We start from the raw sequence: 19,970 nt of genomic DNA on the forward strand, positions 1-19,970 counted from the left end.
AGATTACAAATTGTGCAGAAAGCTAATCTTCCTGCCCTAAGCTGGGAGAAATCATAACTGGCTTCTAACCCCATTCGAATTCTCTATGAGAACTGTTCTTGATGCCAGAATTTGGTAGCAGTCGTAGAGGGCGCAGTGGCCGAAGTCTGAGCTGTTTGCAGGGAAGGAGAGGAGCTGCACTGTGGGTGACCGCTCAGGTAGGAGTCACATTTGGATCGGAGAGAGCAATGCCAGACATTGCAGAGCTACAGCCAGGAAGAATCCTTAAATCAGCTGCAGCAAAGATAAGCCAATGAGAATGGCTTGTCTCCTAGGACAAGCAGGATGGTAGTCCCCACATGTGGGGGTGACATCATCAGATGGAGCCCAGCATGGAAAACTTCTGTCAAAGTTTCTAGAAACTTTAACTGGCACACTGAACATGCCCAGCATGTGACTATCCACGTGTTCACGTGGGGTCCCTCTTCAGTCTCTTCTTTTCTGTGGAGCTGTCACCTCGTAGATGTGGAGCTCGTGCTTTTTTTTCTTTGGAAAACTGTATTTTCAAGTTCATCTCTCGTTCTGTATTTTCAAGTTCATCTCTCGTTCTTTTTTCCCACAATCCTCAATCCTTTTCCCACAATCCTCAATCCTTTCCTGGCCCTAGTTAGAGGCGTTGTGATAAGTACAACGTTCTTTGTGATCGATTACAGATGGTGCCATCTCCCAGTGGCTGCCGGTCATTGACCGCTCTGCGGCTGCTTTTTTCTATTGCGTCCTATAGTTTTCGTCAGTGCTCCCAGTGCCCCCGGACCATGTCCATCACAGATCCCCACGAGGTCTGCATTCTATGCCTGGGGGCCTCGCACAATGTACGTGGCTGCTCTTTTTGTGCTTAGATGATTCCCAAGGGTCGCCGAGCATGCCTGGACAAGATGGACAAGCTTTTTGGGGCCAGTAAGTCCAAACACTCAACATTGGTGTCAGGGATGTTGACACCTGGCGGTAAAGAGGACCCTGGAGGTACTGGCCCTGTCTTGTCCCTCTCCTTTGCCAATTTCCCAGCTGGAAGTAGGTGCTGGGGATCGGCCTCTATCTATCTCTTCCCTTTCTAGGTCTGGATTGTCGCCATCATCCTCTGCACTGGGGAAAGACCGGGCCGAGCATTGGGAGAAATCGAGGAAGCACAGTCATTGATCACCTTCCTCCCATGGCTTCAAGCTTGGAAAGGTGCCGGCATTGTCTGCGACACCACTGAAGCAGCTCTGTGCTGACGAGGCATCAACGCCCGTCGAAGCCGAGGGCCCAAGGCAGTCCCCACTGATATTAGTGCCAGGCATCAGTTCCCCATGGGGCTCTGAGGGGAACCAGGTAACAGCTGCCTCCTCAAGCTGTACTGTCATCGACAGCATTTGAGGAGGAGTTGGAGCTCAGGGTGCAGTTGGCGGTGGGACAAGCCCTGCAGGGCATCGAGTCGCCGGCCCCCTAGTGACCTCCGCCACCACTGGAGCCTGCATCGTCCATACTGGCACCATTGCCGGAGCGCTTGGATCTTCTCCTCTGTGCACTGCCGACGCAACCCGCACAGATGCCTCAGGAGCCCATGCTGCTGTGATCGGAGACTATCCCTATCACAGATTCCTCTGATGAGGAAGGGCCTTCGGCTCTGGTGGTATGTCTCTCCCCACTCCCCCACCCCTGACCGGTTCTGTGGCTGTCAAGCCTTGTTACTATTCCCTTGATGCTGTAGATGCCAACAGTGACCCCAGGGTCCATGGAGCCTTCGGTGCCTGTGAGGATCTTGGTGCCCCTGCCGTTCTGGCCCAGGACTGTTCTTCATGCTTCCCTGCTGGTGTCGCCAGGGAGTGAGGTCAATGCCCCTTACGACCCGTGGGAAGGTGAGCCTTCCGTCTCTTCCTCTGAGGAACTACTTTCTGAGCCCTCTCCTCCAAAGGAGAGATGCCGCTTCCCTCCAGAGGACCTGACATTCACAGGCTTTGTATGAACAATGGCGGAGTCAGTCCCCTTCCAGCTCCTGACTGAGGAAGACTCCAGGCACAAGAAGCTGGAGATCCTTCAGTTCTTGGATGCTGGTGTCGCCAGGGAGTGAGGTCAATGCCCCTTACGACCCGTGGGTTGTTTCAGTCCCGGTCCACGATATCTTCAAGTACTTGATTGTCCGACTCTGGGAGCATCTGATCTCTGTCCTCCTGGTAAACAGGAAGACCAATGCGGTGTACTTAGTACAACCATCTACCGGATTTGAGCAGCGCTATCTCCCTCACCAGTCTGTGGTGATGGAGTCAGTCCTTAAAGCATAGAGGTCTTGTATTCATGCCTCAGCTACACCAGGCCATGAGCACAAGGCCCTAGATGCCCTGGATCACAAGGTCTTCCAGGGATTTATGTTGGCGGCCAGCATTGCCAGCTACCAGTTATATATGAGACAATATTCCAGAAATCTCTGTAAGCATGTTTAGGAATTGGTAGACCGCCTCCCTCAACAACTCCAGGAAAACTTCCTGAAGGTTGTACAGCAGGGATTGGAATGCAACAAACAAAGTTAGGTCTGCATATGATGACTTTGAGACAGCGGCAAGGGTAGCCACGGCGGGCATTGGAGCTTGTCATATGGCTTAGCTTCGGGCCTCCGATCTCTGACCCGAGGTGCAAAACCATATTGTTGAACTGCCTTGTACTGGAAAGAATCTCTTTGACAAAATCAAAGAGGCAGTAGCGCAACTCAAAGATCATCATGAGACCCTGCAGCATCTCTCGCCTAGCACCTTGGACCCACAGTCCTTGGGCAAAAAATCCTGATGCTCTTTTTACCAGCTGAGGAAATACTACCCTCCTGCAAGTTTCCCTGAGGTCTCATCCTAAATAACAGCATGTCCCCAGAACTCAGCCAGCCCTGCAGCAAACTTCCACTTCGGGCTTTTGACTGGCTGCAAGGGAGTCCAAGCCAGTTACCAATTTAGCCAGCGATGGATTTTCCATTTGGAGGTCTGCTCACATCCTTTGCGGACTGTTGGACGGCCATCACCTTGGATTGGTGAGTCCTCCATCATCCACCAGGGGTACAGGCTAAATTTCCAAGAGGTTCCCCCGGACTCTCCCCTGAGCTCCTCTTAGGAATCTTCAGCGGATCAGGAAATACTATTCAGGGAGCTCTCCGCCCTCACAATGGCCAAGTTGGTCGATCCCTTTCCTCCCGGTCAGCGAGGAAGCGGCTTCTACTCCAGGTGTTTCCTCATCCCAATGAGGACAGGAGGCCTTCGTCCGATTTTGGACTTAAGGACCTTGAACAAGTTCCTCATGCGGGAGAAATTGAAGATGGTCTTGCAGGGTGCCCTTATTCCTCTCCTGCACCAGGGAGACTGGCTTTGCTCCCTTGATCTATGAGTTGCCTATCTCGGGCCGATACAGTACAGTGCGCTCCGAAGATACAGTACAGTGCGCACTGTTAGCCGGCATTTGGATGCGTGTTTTGGACGCGCTAGCTTTTCGACCCGACAACCGCGGGTCGAAAATATCATGGCGATATTAAGTCGGAGGTCCCGAAAATTTAAAGTAAAAAAAAAAAAAAAAAAAGTTTAAATTGGGCCCGCGGCTGTCAGGTCAAAAACCGGACGCTCAATTTTGCCAGCGTCTGGTTTCCGAGCCCGTGGCTGTCAGCAGGCTCGAGAACCGATGCCGGCAAAATTGAGTGACAGCCGCCGCTTCCGTCAAAAAAGAGGCACTAGGGACGCGCTAGTGTCCCTAGCGCCTCTTTTTACCGCCGGGCCTATCTTAAATAAATTAAGATACTGTATCTCGCGCACAGCAGAGTGGCCTGTGCGCGCGCCGGGAGAGCGGGCATTTGCCCGCTCTCCCGCATTTTTACTGTATCGGCCTGGATTGCCGGCGCCCACCAGAGATACCTTCAGTTTCTGGTGGGCGAACATCATTTTCAGTAAGCGTGCTGCGCTTCGGTATGGCTTCGGCACCCTGCGTTTTCACAAAGTGCCTTGCAGCAGTGGCTGCATATCTGAGGAAGGTGGCGAGTGCAGGTTTTTCCCTGCCTGGATGACTGGCTTGTCAAGGGTGCCTCCAGGCAGGGAGCACTGCAGTCCTTGCAAGCCCCTATTCGGATCTTGGAGACGTTGGGTTGTCTAATCAATTACCCCAAGTCCCAGCTGGTCCTGTCCCCGAACCTGAACTTTATAGGTGCCAGGATCAGTACGACTCAGTCTTGGGCATTTTTGCCCAGGAATTAGGCAATCAGCTTGGTGTGTTTGGCTGGAGCGATCTCGCGGAGTTGCTAGATCTCTACGCATAGCATGTTACGTTTGCTAGGACACATGGCTGCGACTGTCCATGTCACTCCCTTTGTTCACCTTCACATGCGCAGGGCGCAGTGAACCCTATATTCTCAGTGGCACCAGGCCACTCGACCTTTGAGCGTGCATTTGAGTCACTCCACCACTTCAGGACTCCCTGTCGAGGTGGGAGGTCCCATTCCAGGTTTCCCCCACTCAAGTTGTACTCATCCCAGATGCCTCCCACCTGGGTTGGTAGGCACATGTGGGAGATCTTCGCATTCAGGGGCACTGGTCAGGGTACCAGATCCACTTCCTGGAGCTCTGGGCAATCCAATATGCCCTTTCGGCATTTCGGGATCTACTGGACAGCAAGGTCATGCTCGTCCAGAATGACAATCAGGTAGCTCAACAAGCAGGGAGGAATGGGATCATTCCTGCTTTGTCAGGAGGCAGTCCAGATTTGGTCGTAGGCTCTGTCCCAGAACATCCTTCTCTGAGCCAGGTACCTTCCGGCTGCACGTGTGGTCTTTGAAGCAGGAGGTAATGGACCGTCTTCAGTCTTTGGGGAACTTCGGACATGGACCTCTTTGCTTCTTCTTACAACAAGAAAGTAGGTCAGTTCTGCTCTCTAGCCAGGGGGAATGGCAAATGGCTTCGGACACCTTTGCCTGCCACTGGAGCAAGGGCCACGTACGCCTATTCTCAGTTTCCCCTGGTGTCCAAGATGCTCCCTAAAGCTCCAGCAGGACCAGGGGACCATGATTCTCATTGTGCCTTATTGGTCGTGGGAGTTCTCATTCCCACTCCTGCAGGATCTTTGCCTACGTGAACTGATCCGTCTAGGAATGTCCCCAAACCTCCCGACGCAAGATCAGGGGAGGCTGCGCCAACCCAATCTCTGGTCCTTGTCCCTCATGGCTTGGATGTTGAAAGGGTGACCTTGCAGCCCCTGAATCTCTCGGAGGGAGTGTATCAGATCTTATTGGAGTCCACAAAGCCTTCCATTAGGAAGTCTTACGGCCCGAAGTGGAGGAGATTTTTGGTGTGGTATGACAGTCAGGGGTTGAACCCGTTCTCGTGTTCCACCTCCGAACTGTTGGATTTCCTACTGCACCTCTCAGATGTTGGCTTGAAAACCACCTCTGTGAGAGTGCATCTCAGTGCAATTGAAGCCTACCACCAAGGGGTGGATGGATCGCCCATCTCGGCACAGCCTGTTGTGGGTCGTTTCATGTGGGGTCTATTCCAGCTGAAACCTTCCCTCAGGCCCCCTGCAATTTCCTGGTACTTCAACATGGTCTTGGTCTACCTGATGAGGGTTCCCTTTGAGCCTTTGTGCTATTGTGATCTGAAGTACCTGACCTGGAAAGTCATTTTCTTAGTAGTGGTCACCTTGGCATGCAGGGTCAGTGAACTTTCAGGCGCTTGTGTCGTGTTCACCCTACACAAAGTTCTTCCAAGATCGGGGTGGTTCTTCGCACACACCCTAAGTTCCTACTGAAGATGGTGACTGACTTCTACCTTAATCAGTCCATAGTCTTACCAACCTTCTTTCCTAAGTCTTATTCGCACTGGGGTGAGCGAACTCTGCACAGCCTAGATTACAAAAAGGCCCTGGCCTTTGTCTGTGGCCTGCTGTTCTTTCCAGGAAAATCTAAACAACTCTTTATTTCTTTTGACAAAAATAGATTAGGAGTTGCTGTATCCAAGCAGACCTTGTCTCAACTGGCTTGCGGACTGCATCTCTTTCTGCTATGCGCAGGCAGGTCTATAGCTGGGAGGCCATGTCAAGGCTCACTCTATTCAGGCCATGGCAGCTTCGGTGGCCCACTTGCGTGTGGTCCCCATGGATGAAATTTGCAGAGCTGAGACATGAAGTTCCCTCCATACCTTTGCTTCTCGCTATTCCTTGGATAGAGAAGGTTGACGAGACAGCCATTTCGGTCAGTCGGTCCTGCAGAACCTTTTCAGTAACTAAACCCAACTTTTCTGACCTCATACCCCTTGTTCGGGTTCAGGCTGTTGCCACCAGCTCTAGTTTGTTGCTCATTGGCACCTAGTTAAGTGCTGTGTCTCCCTTGTGCATACGGGAGCAACCTGTAGCTAGGTATTCCATGTGAGGACCACCATTCTGCTTGTCCTAGGAGAAAGCAGAGTTGCTTACCTGTAACAGGTGTTCTCCTAGGACAGCAGGATGTGAGTCCTCAGGAAACCCGCCCACCACCCCGCGGATTTGGTTTTCTCTTATGTTTGTTTTAATTTTTTGTAAATTCTATGTTACGAGACCGAAGAGGGACCCTACGTGGACGCATGGATAGTGGCAGGCTGGGCATGCTCGGTGTGCCTAGTCAAATTTCTAGAATCTTTGACAGAAGTTTTCCTTGCTGGGCTCCATTTGATGACACCCACATGTGAGGACTAACATACTACTATCCTAGGAGAACACCTGTTACAAGTAAGAAACTCTGCTTTCCCCAGCAGCACAGCCTGCTTATCTGCTGGCTAACATGAAGGTTCCTGATGTCGGTGCAGTAGAACCCAAGAGATAGGCTGACAAGAACAGATTCCATTGGATTGGAGGGGGGAGGTGGTGGTGGGGAATTGCAACCAGGAATATTGGAGTTTGATAACCAGTGCACATTCCCCTATTGGCACCCTCCCTGCCTAGTGACTTGCTGTGTGTGTGGAGAGATTTTTTTTTTCCATCTTGACTTTGACTGAGTTTCAGTAAGATTGAAGAGTGGCGTTGAGTGAATAAAATACTCCATAGGGAAGGGCTAAAACTTAAGTGGCCCCAGCAGTTTCTGAACACAGGCAAGCAAGGAGAGACGTGGCTCTAAGATGCAGCAGGGGATTTTGGTCACAGAGTACATCCAGGATTAATTTGAATCTTGGGAAAACTCCTCAGCATCCATGTTTAAATTTTTTGTACCAGGTTCATAATTGGATTGCAGTTGGATGTGTTTTATTTCCTGTATTTTGGGGGTTTTTTTTTCCCCCTCTAGCTACCTTTTGCTTACCCTGTTCATTATTCAGGAGCAAATTCCCAAGATGATTTTTGACTTTTATTTTATGGGTTTATGTTATGCTTTGCCTTCATTTTTCCTAAATGTTTCCTTAAGTGAAAATGTTTTCTTAATTTCAGAGTGTGATTTTTCTGACATGGTGGAGTCGGTGCAGTGGTACTGCCTATCCTCTGTTGATCACAAACCCTCAAATCATTGGGTCCCTATTGTTGTGCTCTTGGAATTTTTTTCATAACAGTATACAAGGAGACAAGCTGTTTTTCCTTACTTAGTTACCTTTATTACGTGCATGGGGGAGTGAGTAAAATACCAACTCCAAACTGACGTGGCATATTCAGGTTTTTAAATACCCTTTCTTACCAAGATAAACAATTAAGATAAACAATTTAAAGTTGAAAGGGTGAAGACCTGCACATTCCTAAACACCCTCTGGGAAAGCTAAATTGACCTTGAAAACATCTTGTTGGCGATTAGGTTCACAGCCTTCTTATAATCACAGCATCGGAAGTGTTAGATACATTTGCTGTTCTTATCTCATATCCAGGTCCCACAGTTTGCAAAAGTTGAGTCAGCAATACATTTTACCCTGACATCTTCATTAACAAGGATCAGACCATTTTAACCACTTCACTAGTTTGTAGTGGGGCCCAGTAGGTTTCTGGTGTGCCATTCCCCCTCACCCCCAGTGCTAGTTACACTGTATTACCTGAGTGGGGAGCTGGATCCTTAAACGATAACTTTTATGATCTGCTATGTGTATGTTCAGTGTACTATGGTGTGCATAGGAAGGTTCATTTTTAAGGCATTACTGTGGGTAAAACGTTGCTTTGCTTGATAACAGCCTTTAACAAAATTGCCCACCCACTAATCAAGCATAGTTCTGCATGTTTGTCATGCGTGTGCAGAATTTTACCCAGTCTTGAGCATAGGCATTCTTGTAAGTGGGGTTTGCTTTTGCGCACACACTTATCCATTTTCAAAAGTGTGCAGGTAAATTTTCAGTAAAAACTTCTGTGCAAACATTAACAGGTATAGTTGGTTGTGAGTAGTGTTTGGTAGGTTAAATTTCAAAGCAAACATACGTACATAGGTTTGCTTTCAGAATTGTTGTAATCCAGTGTTTCCCAACCAATTTGCCTTGAGACCTGATCAGGTGTGCTATGGGGAAAAGTCAACCGAGGCACCTCAAACCCCACTAGAGAACAAATGTAACGAAATAGCAAACTATTTCTCAGACAAAATCATAAACCTAAGAAATAAGATCCCTAACTCAACAAAACAGGAAATCAAAATGATCAAAAGAGATGTGACACGATGGTCCACCTTTGACGAAGTATCCGACATCGAAGTTGAATCCATGATAAAAAACTTAAATCCTGCCCCATATAAAATAGATACCATACCTACTATGGATATAAAAAAACTTGCTGACATAGCCTCCCATACAATAGCCAAAATCATCAACCTATCACTTAACGATGGAATAATGCCAGATATTCTAAAAGGTGCAATAATCAAACCACTACTGAAGAAAAAGAACTGCGACCCAAATACCTTAAATAACTACAGACCAGTTTCAAATCTACCCCTCCTTGCTAAATTAATAGAAAAAAACGGTACAGAAACAACTAGCTGAACACCTGGAAAACAATAACATACTTTATCCCTCACAGCACGGCTTTAGAAAACACTACAGCACTGAGACCCTGCTGATCTCTCTCACAGATAATGTACTACGAGGATTTGATAGTTCTAAACACTACATAATGATACTGTTGGATTTGTCAGCAGCATTCGACACAGTAAACCACTCCATACTTATAAAAAGGCTAGAAGAAATAGGTCTGCAAAACAAAACATTGGATTGGTTCAGATCCTACCTAAACAATAGATTTTTTCAAGTACATATAAAAAACACGACATCAGACAAAATCAAGCTAAAAACAGGAGTACCTCAGGGCTCAGCACTATCAGCGACACTATTTAACATCTATATGTTACCCTTATGCCACCTCCTAGCAGGACTTGGTATCACACACTACATCTACGCAGACGACATTCATCTAATCTTGTCAATAGACGAAACAATTGAAAAAACACTAAACCTAGCAATGATGTACTTAGACATAATTAAACTATTACTAAGCCAAATGGAGCTAGTGATAAACATTGATAAAACGGAGTTTATACACCTAGAACGGAAAAACATGCAACTGATTCAAAATCCTATCAAACTCAAAAATGGTCAGAAAGTGGATATAGCCGAGAAAGCTTGAAACCTAGGAGTAATAATTGACACACAACTTAGCCTTAAACAACACATATCATTGAAAGTCAGAAAAGGCTACGCCAAACTTATGGTCCTCAGGAGGCTGAAACCGCTACTAACCCAGAAACACTTCAGGACAGTCCTCCAAGCACTTATCTTCACAAGTACAGACTACTGTAACACACTATTTCTGGGATTACCGTACTCAACAATAAGACCACTACAAGTCCTACAAAACTCTGTCGCCAGAATATTCACTGGCAAGAGCAAAAGAGACCACATTACTCAAACACTGGCCGAACTATACTGGTTACCAATAGAGCAGAGAGTGCAATTTAAAACACTTTGCATAATTCACAAACTAATCAATGAAGATAAAGCTGATTGGTTAAACACAGCGCTACGCTTACACGTACCCCAAAGAAATCTGAGATCAGCCAATAAAGCTCTACTAACCATCCCCTCGGTAAAGACAGCGAAACTAACACAAATTAGAGAGAGAGCACTATCTTTGGCTGGTCCAACATTATGGAACACATTGCCACTAGAGACAAGATTACAGAATGATCCAAAAATCTTCAAAAAAAAAGTTTAAAAACCTGGCTATTCAGAAAAGCATTTCACAATGAGAATGGAGAATGAAAAACACACAACAAGGTTACCTAGATGCGTGGTCCCACATTTTTTCATTTTATACTCAATTGTGTTAGAGAACTCCAGTTTAAATGCAACTCTTGTATGATTACCCTATTAATCATATACGTGGACTAGATCCATGCCACCTATGTTATACCTTATTTTATATAAACATGTACCGACATTGTAATGGCACTTTGTAGATACCTTTGTAACCGAACTAAATATATGTGCCTATATGTAAACCGTTGTGATGGTGCATTACTAAATGATGGTATATAAAAGATTTTAAATAAATAAATAAATACCAGATCCAGACCAGCACCTGGACTCTCCTCTCAGCACCTTGTAGCAGTAAGTCACCAGTGGTGGCTCTTAAATGTATAGGAGCTCCTTTTGGAGAATAAGTTCATTCATGCCTGCCTCCTCTTTCTGGCTACAGCATGAGCCCAGGAGTGTGATGATTAATGGGCAGCTTGCAGGGCATGGATAGCTGGGCATAGCTTTGTGCAGCACAAATGGCACACATCACCTCCTCCTCTTCAACTTAATTTGAGACCTTCCAGCTCCTAGTCTTGCCCTCAGGTTGAGTGAGAGAGAGTGTGTACACTGAGCACTGGACTGAGTGCTGGGAGCAGCAGCAGCAGCAGCAGCGGAGGAACTCTGGCAGCTAGATGTGTCAGCCAAGATAACAATAAGTGAACCAGTTGCCCGCACCATACTATCTCCCTTATTTTGCAGTTTACATACTGTATAAAGGGGGTTGGACCACTGTGACGAGTTTTTCTCCCCACCGTCCCCCTCTCTCTTTTAAAATCGGGACTTGAGACTGGTGGAGCTTTCAGTGCTTCCCTAGCACATCTTTAGGCCATATGAGTCCTCTCCATGTCTGCACTCTCTGCTCCATGCAGGTTCATGTGACAGAAGGCTTTTTTGTTAATGGAAGTGTGCCTTGGGCTTGAAAAGGTTGCAAAACACTGTTTTAACGTATGTATTGCAAGCTATTAGAAAATTACCCTCAGATTGTCCAGCTTGCTTTTAAAGCAGCAATGCTTTCCTGCTTGTGATGTGAAATAGTAATGTCCTGAGCTGACTCTGTCAGTGCGGTGTGTGCTGCTATGCCAGGAGATCTAGGTTTTGATATCCAAGCCTAGCTTCTGTTCCTTGGACCATCCAGGACTGGGCTAGATGGAAGGTAATGAGGGTTTAAAAGTAAGCAAATACCCTGGGTAGCTGTGAATGAAGTTTATGGCACCATGGCCCCAGTGAGGCTATTTTAGATTGTGCTAGAAGAAATACTGGGAAACTGCAGATCGAAAAAGAAAAGAAATGTGACATTTCCAGTTAATAAGGATGTTTAAGGAGCTGAACAAAAATGTGCTGTCCATTAAAAAAAAAAAAAAAAATAGGTGTATAGAAGGTCCTAAAACTTAATTCTATAAAATCTTAAAATATGCTGGACAGCTGCTGCTGCTGCTACTACTCCTACTAATACTACTACCACTTACTTTTATAGTGCTGTACAAATACAGTCCCTTCTCCATGGAGCTTACAAGTTAGTCAAGACAAATATACGGGGCAAGAGACTTTGTGAATTTCATTTAATAAGGAAGTTGTTAAAATTAATAAGGGAATGAGCAGGAGATTTAAAAGCAGGTTGAGAAAGATGGGTGCTCATAATGCATTTAAATAAGGCCAGAAAGGGAGCGCGACATACCAGCTAAGGAATTCTGTGCCAAGCACGAAACTCAGTGTGACAATGTAGGAAGACACTAGTAAGAGGGATTTGTCCGAGTGGCTTTCATGGGGAAGGGTAGTGAGGAGCTGCAGAAGGCAATGGTCGCAGCATGTCTTGGTTGCTCTCTCTCCATTCTTTTTGAGTTGTGTAAGACTCTATTGATTTTTAGATTATTTTAACAGCTAATTTATCTTTTACTTTGTGTAGTTTTTAGCTGTTACTATGTTATCAATTAATGTATTTCTAAATGTGTTGTAATTTTGTAAACCGATGTGAAGGTTCGTCTGATACACGGGTATATAAACACCAATAAACTAAACTAATACCATTTAGTCCCTGTCTTATCAAACAGGAAGCGCTTCAAGGGTTTGAGACTTGTTTGCTCTGCATTCATTAGGATAGTAAACTCCACATAGCAAACACGTGTCACTTCTGTGTCTGTACAGTGCCATGTATGTGCTGTAGTGCTATATAAATTACAATTAATACTTTTTGTTGGCCCAATACAAAAAACAAATGGTGCAATATGAGCTTTTTGAGACCACATTGGTGCCTTCTTCAAATCTGATCAGAAGATGGGACCTATGCGGAGATGATTTTTTGGCAAAAAACAGATGCCTAGTCTGGTGGTGGAGGGCAATGGCGGGGACTGCGCTGAACTCACCACCTGCCCACTTTGTGTTGCAGATAGAAGCTCTTCTCTTTCTTTAGGGGCCTGGCCGATGAGGAAGGGGACACTTTGCTTTCAGCCTGCACGGGCTGCTCATTTGGTGCCACCTCCTCCCTTGGCCCTTATGGGCTGCTGGTGCTGCCTATTTCCCATTTTCTTGCTTGGGCCCCGGGCTAAAAGAATCCGGGTCAGTGAATTGGCATGGCCACTGGATCTATGAGATCTCAAAAGCTCATAAGATGCACAAATTATGGCATTTAGGGACTGTGAAGCCCGTCTAGTCTATCTAGTTTGCTTTTCTTTTTGTTGGTCAATAGAAAGTTTTGGAACTTGCAAAGATTTTACTTTTCTTATGGACCTACAGTATATGGCTACTAGGGATGTGAATCGTTTTATGACGATTTTAAATATCGTCCGATATTTTTTAAATCGTCATTAATAGTTAAAGAGTGCGATACAATAGAAATTCCACCGATTTATCGTGAAAAAATTGTTAATCGGGTTAGTGCACACTAACGGGAGTTAGGACACAACTTAAAAATCCCCCCATATCCTTTAAAACGGCTCCCTTAGCCTCCACCACCCTCCCGACCCCCCCCCCCAAAAAATGTTTTAAAATTACCTGGTGGTCCAGTGGGGGTCCCGGGAGCATTCTCGCGCGCTCGGGCTGTCGGCTGCCACTAATAAAAATGGCGCCGATGGCCCTTTGCCCTTACCATGTGACAGGGGCCATTGGCTGGCCCCTGTCACATGGTAGGAGCACTGGATGGCCGGTGGTGCTCCCGGGACCCCCGCTGGACCACCAGGTAATTTTAAAACGTTTTGTTTGGGGGGGGGGGGGGGGTCGGGAGGGTGGTGGAGGCTAAGGGAGCAGTTTTAAAGGGTCAGGGTGGGTTTTTTGTTTATCGGATCGGGCGCAGCCGATTTAAAAAAAAAAAAACCAAAACAAAAAACAACAACAAAAAAAAAACAATGATCGGGCCGGACAAAATAAAATGCACGATTTGAATTGGAACCAAACCGATTCCGGTTCCGATTCACATCTCTAATGGCTACTAGAATGCTCTTTATTCTTTACTGACTTTCTCCTTGCACCTCAGTTTTCCCTTCATTACTGGAGAAGCCATAAACCCAGTGCTCATCCTGGAACTGAAGTGTTAATGCCAAATTTGCTCTAATTCATTGTTATAGTCAAAGACTAAAAATATCTCTGTTATGCTCCCAAACAATAATTGGGTTGGACAGAGAACATAAGAACATAAGAAAATGCCATACTGGGTCAGACCAAGGGTCCATCAAGCCCAACATCCTGTTTCCAACAGTGGCCAATCCAGGCCATAAGAACCTGGCAAGTACCCAAAAACTAAGTGTATTCCATGTTACTATTGCTAATGGCAGTGGCTATTCTCTAAGTGAACTTAATAGCAGGTAATGGACTTCTCCTCCAAGAACTTATCCAATCCTTTTTTAAACACAGCTATACTAATTGCACTAACCACATCCTCTGGCAACAAATTCCAGAGTTTAATTGTGCGTTGAGTAAAAAAGAACTTTCTCCGATTAGTTTTAAATGTGCCCCATGCTAACTTCATGGAGTGCCCCCTAGTCTTTCTACTATCCGAAAGAGTAAATAACCGATTCACATCTACCCGTTCTAGACCTCTCATGATTTTAAACACCTCTATCATATCCCCCCTCAGTCGTCTCTTCACCAAGCTGAAAAGTCCTAACCTCTTTAGTCTTTCCTCATAGGGGAGTTGTTCCATTCCCCTTATCATTTTGGTAGCCCTTCTCTGTACCTTCTCCATCCTTTGCTAACCTTTAAATAATCCATACCGTATTTAATAGAATGTCATAAGAACACATGCCATAGGTAAGACCAAAGACCATCGAGCCCACCATCCTGTCTTGGGCAGTGGCCAATCCAGTCACAAGCATCTGGCAGATTCTATAAAGTTAAGATCCTGTGCTTTCCAGTGTGGGGTACAACGACTTCCTCCATTGTTTGAGAGAGTGACTGTACCTTTCGGGTCGATACAGAGCACACTGTTAACTCACCATTGAATGCGCGTTTTCGACGCACTAGCGTTACCCCTTATTCAGTAAGGGGCCGAAAACGCGTGTCCAATCCCCCGAACCTAATAGCGCCCTCAACATGCAAATGCTTTTCTGTGCATCCTCCGACTTAATATCATGGCAATATTAAGTCGGAGGTCCCGAAGGGTAAAAAAAAAAATAAAATTTTGAAGTCTACCTGCGGCTGTCGGGTCGAAAACTGGACGCTCAATTTTGCCGGCGTCCGGTTTCCGAGCCCGTGGTTGTCAGCAGGCTCGAGAACCGATGCCAGCAAAATTGAGCGTCCGCTGTCAAACCCGCTGACAGCCTCTGCTCCAGTCCAAAAGGAGGCGCTAGGGACGCGCTAGTGTCCCTAGTGCCTCCTTTTGTCTGTTTTTACCGCCGGGCCTCATTTAAATACAGAATCGCGTGCACAGGAGAGTGGCCTGTGCGCGCGTCGGGAGAGCGGGCGTTCACCCGCTCTCCCGCGGACTTTACTGTATCGGCCCGTTTCTGAGTTTAGACTCTGATTGTATTAAGGAGCAATTTCCTTGTAACTGTGAGGATGCTTGACACTGTGACTACCTTTTCAGTTTTCAGAACCTTTGGTAGATTTCATCAGTAAGTATCATGATATTTCTTTGATTTTTTTGTTTGTGTTGGAATAAATTGATATTCTAAGCAGTGATTGTGTTAAATTTGTGAATTTAGATTGACCTATTTTTTTGTAATTTGCCTTCTGTTGATTATTCCATCATACTAAGTCTGCCATAACAAGCCTTAAAATCTGGCAAGTTGAAAGCAGTTGGAGAGGGATAAAATTGCTATCATTTGAAAATACTGTTGTGCTTAGAATTGAACCTGATAACTACAACTGTTTAATATTTTATAATGATTCTGTCTTTCTCTTTTGCTTTTTAGGAAAGCTTGAAAGTGGTTCAACCAATATTTTTAGGAAATGTTATTAGCTATTTTGAGATTTATGATCCGAGTGACTCTGTAGCATTGACTTATGCCTATGTCAATGCCGCTGCCTTATCTCTGTGTACACTGACTTTAGCCATATTACACCACTTGTATTTTTATCATGTCACCCGGGCTGGAATGAAGCTACGAGTGGCCATGTGCCATATGATTTATAAAAAGGTAAGAAACCAAAACTATACCTAGCAACCATATACGGTATGTTGCTTTGCCAGTTATCTCATGTTTCCCTTTCTTTCTTTGTTTTTGTTTTTTTTTTTACTATACTTAGGAATGACTACTTAGTTAATACTTTGTTGTGTTTATAACAAAATTAGCATTAGTAGACTGTGTACATACATTTCTAACAGTTGATTAAGCTCCATTTCTAGATATATATATACATGTACACACAGATATACTTGTATACAGACCTGTGTGTATATGCATGTGTATTTGTGTGTATATACAGTTGTGCTCATAAGTTTACATACCCGTGGCAGAATTTGTAAGATGTGTAGTATTTAAGGAATGATGAGTGATCAGAAAAAAAGTCTTATTTTTAATGTGTTTCAAATTAAACTATTTCTCTGTATGTACCCAGATCAGTCCAGACTCCTGGGTTTTGCCTCCCCTCCAGCAGATGGAGACAGAGAAATGTTGATGGACCCTGCCATAAATACCAGGATGCCACCTACAGTCGTCAGTATTACTCTGTCTCAGCAGATGGCGGATGCAAAACCTACAGTATGTGACATTACTTAGAGTTGGCTTAGGGTTAATTCTAGCCTAGTTAGTTTTATGGTGAAGGAGGTATTTGGTTTACAAAAAAAAAACAAAAAAAACCCACCAACAAGGTTAAAAGTTAGGCTTCAGGAGACAGTCTTCCGCCTCCCAGGGGGTTGCTAGGTCCTGAGGGGACCATCCCCCCTGGTTGCAGAGGCCGCTGATGTGCGGCCTCTGCAACCAGGGGGCCGCAGAGTGAGCAGCAGAGTGAGCCGCAGAGGGGGCCGCAGAGTGAGCCGGGCTCCCAAGTATCACTTGGGAGCCCGGCTCACTCCTCTCAGTAGGATCGGGACCCGGAGGCTTTGCGGCAAGTAAAAAAAAAAAAAAAAGTTTTATTTTTAAGTTGTGCCTGTTTCTCTGTTGGGGCTCTCCCTTCCCTCCGATCATGATGGGTTTCCCTCGCTTCCTTTCGCCGAATTTACATTGCGTTGTGCTGGGGGAAAATTTGCAGTTTAGTTTTAGCTATGCTGAGGAGAGCCGTGTGCACAGCTTGTGGCACCGCACGTGTGCGGCTGTCCAGGGACAGACTTTGTTCCTCTTGCCTCTCAGGAGGAGAGGGAACTTCCACGACCCGTCCGAGGGTCCTTATGAGGGTCTAGACTGTCTCCAGAGCTTTTGGGGAGCTACCGCCCCCGACTCTTGGCCCGTTCCCGCTGGGCACCTGGAGTCTGTCATTGCTTATAGTGCTGATGCTTTTCATGATTTACTCTGCACTTCAGCCAGAACCATGGTTTCTGCTGTTTCGGCGCGTCGTCTGTTGTGGTTGCACAACTGGACAGCAGATGTCTCTTCTAAGTCCTAGTTAGGTTCTCTGCCTTTCAAGGGCACATTGCTCTTCAGCAAGGAGTTGGAGGATTTGATACAATCACTCGGGGAGAATAAGGTACATTGGCTGCCTGAGGACAGGCTGAGGTCTAGAGGGTCTTTTGTGGCCAGGTCTCTGTTTCTTTGGGGGTCGAAGATCTCTGATATCTCGGCAGCCCACCTTCTCTTTTCATCAAAACTCCAACAGACAACAGTTATGGCCTCAACCCTTTCGCGGCCGACGATTCGGTAGACCTGGTAATACCCAGTCCGCGCCATCCGGAGAGCCTTCACTATTTATTTATTTATTTATTTATTTATTTAAATTTCTATACCGATATTAGTGGGGACATCATATCGGTTTACATCAATAAACAAAAGGTTGGAAATTACATAAAACAGGGTGGTGGGGAAGGAGAGATAGGAACTGTGAGAACGCAGAGTAGGAAGTACATAGGAACAGGCTACTCAGAGAGAGTGCCACAACAGTTCAAATTAAGCATAAAATTTGGTCCACTCCTCCGTACCGGTGATAGGAGGCAGACTGTCTCTCTTTTACGAGGAGTGGATCAAACTCACGACAGACCAGTGGGTCCTATCTGTGATAAGACTCGGCTACGCGTTAGAATTTGCATGATGGCCGCGCCCTCGGTTTTTGGTCTCTCCCTGCGGTTATGCAACCAAGTGCTGGGTGGTAAGGGAGACTCTTCAGCGTCTCCTCGAGCTCGGAACCATTGTTCCTGTTCCTCTGGCAGAACATCGTCGAGGTCGCTACTCCATTTACTTTGTGGTTCCAAAAAAGGAGGGAACCTTCCGGCCCATTCTCGATCTAAAGCGGGTCAACAGATGTCTTCAGATTCCACGCTTCCGCATGGAGACATTACGGTCGGTGATTGCTTCAGTGCGGCAAGGGGAGTTTCTATCATCCCTGGATCTGACGGAGGCGTATTTACATGTCTGGATCAGAGCCGATCACCAGACATTTCTGCGTTTTTCTGTTCTAGGTGTTATAGTCTGCTATGCTGATGGGAGGAGCAAGCAGATAGTAGTTAGTGATGACTCCTAAGGAAGGAGGAGTTAGCAATCTTGTTAGGTTCTCCGTGAGGAGTTAGCAATCTGTTATGAACTAGCTCCTGGAGAGGGAGGAGTTAGCAAACTGTTACCAGCGGAGTGCTTGGAGAGGGCACTCAGCTTGTATAGGAATGTAAATAGGTGGATCCTTGGGCCGATGGCAGATGACTGCTCCCCCAGGAGGATATCCTGAGAGGGACCACCAGCTAGGCTTTGGTATGGAGACAGACACAGATAGTTCTTTTATTAGACAGGTTAGTAGAACCACCAGAGGTGGCAGTAGTGAGCTGATATGCCCAGCAGGGCTGAAGTCCTTCAAGAACTGGAACAGTGATCCCAGGGTTGCTGAGCTGTAGAGAAACTATAGATAGTGAGTAGACAGGGTATGCTGTGTTCATCGCCAGAACTGGATGACAAACCTCACATAAGGTCTTGAGGAAGCTCAGTAGCTGGAAAGGGTTAGGCCCTCGAGGAGCGAGTACCTGGTACCAGGGAAAGCTCTGAGAGAGCGATGGTATCTCACAAATGTCTGTATCTGTGATAGCTTCCAGGCAGTAGAGAATCTTCAGAGTATTCAGGAACATGGGCCCTCGAGGAGCGAGTACCGGTTCCTATCTGCAATCTGAAATAAAGAAGAGAGCCGGTACCCCTGGTAAGTCCAAGGAGGCAGAGTAGCTTGGACGAATCTTTATCCGAATCCTTGCTAACTCAATTCGTTAGCGAATACTGAGACCTTTTATATTGGAAGCAGATGACGTCATTTCAGGGGGACGCCCCCGAGGTTCGCGCCCTTGCTGGTACATCAATCGGAGCGCGAGCGAGCGCCCTTCGTCATCAGGCAACATGGCGGATCCGCCGCGTTCTTCTGGTCTGGGGATGCTGGAGAGAGACGGCAAGAAGATGCCAATGCAGCTAACCGTCCATCAGACCTGGAGGGAGTCGCCACAGAGGTAAAGAGGGCGGAGTGAGGGAGTCGAGCAGCGACGGTCGCAACACTAGGGCAGCATTACCAGTTTCAAGCTCTGCCTTTTGGTCTTGCCACCGCGCCCAGAACATTTACCAAGATCATGGTGGTAGTGGCTGCACAGCTACTCAGGGAAGGATATTTGGTGCATCTGTATTTGGACGATTTGCTGATTCGTGCGAAGTCTGAGGTGCTTTGCCAGGAGGCGATAGACCGCACACTTCAACTGCTGGGTGCACTCGGTTGGGTGGTCAACCGGTCCAAGAGTAGTCTTCTTCCCTCCCAATCCCTGGAGTTTTTGGGAGCTTTGTTCGACACCCAGCGGGGCAGAGTCTTCCTCACAGCGGACCGTATCGTCAAATTACAAGGGCAGGTAAGAGCCTTCTTTTCCAAATATCCCCCGAAGGTTTGGGATTATTTGCAAGTTCTGGGGTCCATGACTTTGACCCTGGAGCTGGTTCCATGGGCCTTCGCTTACATGCGGCCGTTGCAATCGGCCTTGCTTTCCCACTGGAATCCGGTCTCCGAACAATTTTATCTGCCGTTACTGTTGCCGGACGCAGCCAGGGCCAGTTTGGATTGGTGGCTCCTTTCGGACAACTTGAGCCGTGGTGTCCCCTTGGTTGTCCCAGAATGGATGGTGGCGACTACAGATGCTAGCCTCTCTGGTTGGGGAGCGTTTTGTCTATGTCAATTGGTACAAGG

The 19,970-nt window shown here is 46.5% G+C and overlaps 1 protein-coding gene across 1 annotated transcript in view; it reads left to right on the forward strand.

The window, feature by feature from the left end:
• ABCC4 (ATP binding cassette subfamily C member 4) overlaps positions 1-19,970 on the forward strand; it is a 1,099,276-nt gene that overhangs the window by 86,346 nt on the left and 992,960 nt on the right. Inside the window, exon 4 of the mRNA XM_029604735.1 lies at positions 15,599-15,823. Coding sequence (XP_029460595.1) covers positions 15,599-15,823 — 225 coding nt within the window. The remainder of the gene's footprint in view (positions 1-15,598; positions 15,824-19,970) is intronic.

The sequence above is a fragment of the Rhinatrema bivittatum genome, chromosome 5 (assembly GCF_901001135.1).
Source record: "Rhinatrema bivittatum chromosome 5, aRhiBiv1.1, whole genome shotgun sequence".
NCBI lineage: Eukaryota > Metazoa > Chordata > Amphibia > Gymnophiona > Rhinatrematidae > Rhinatrema > Rhinatrema bivittatum.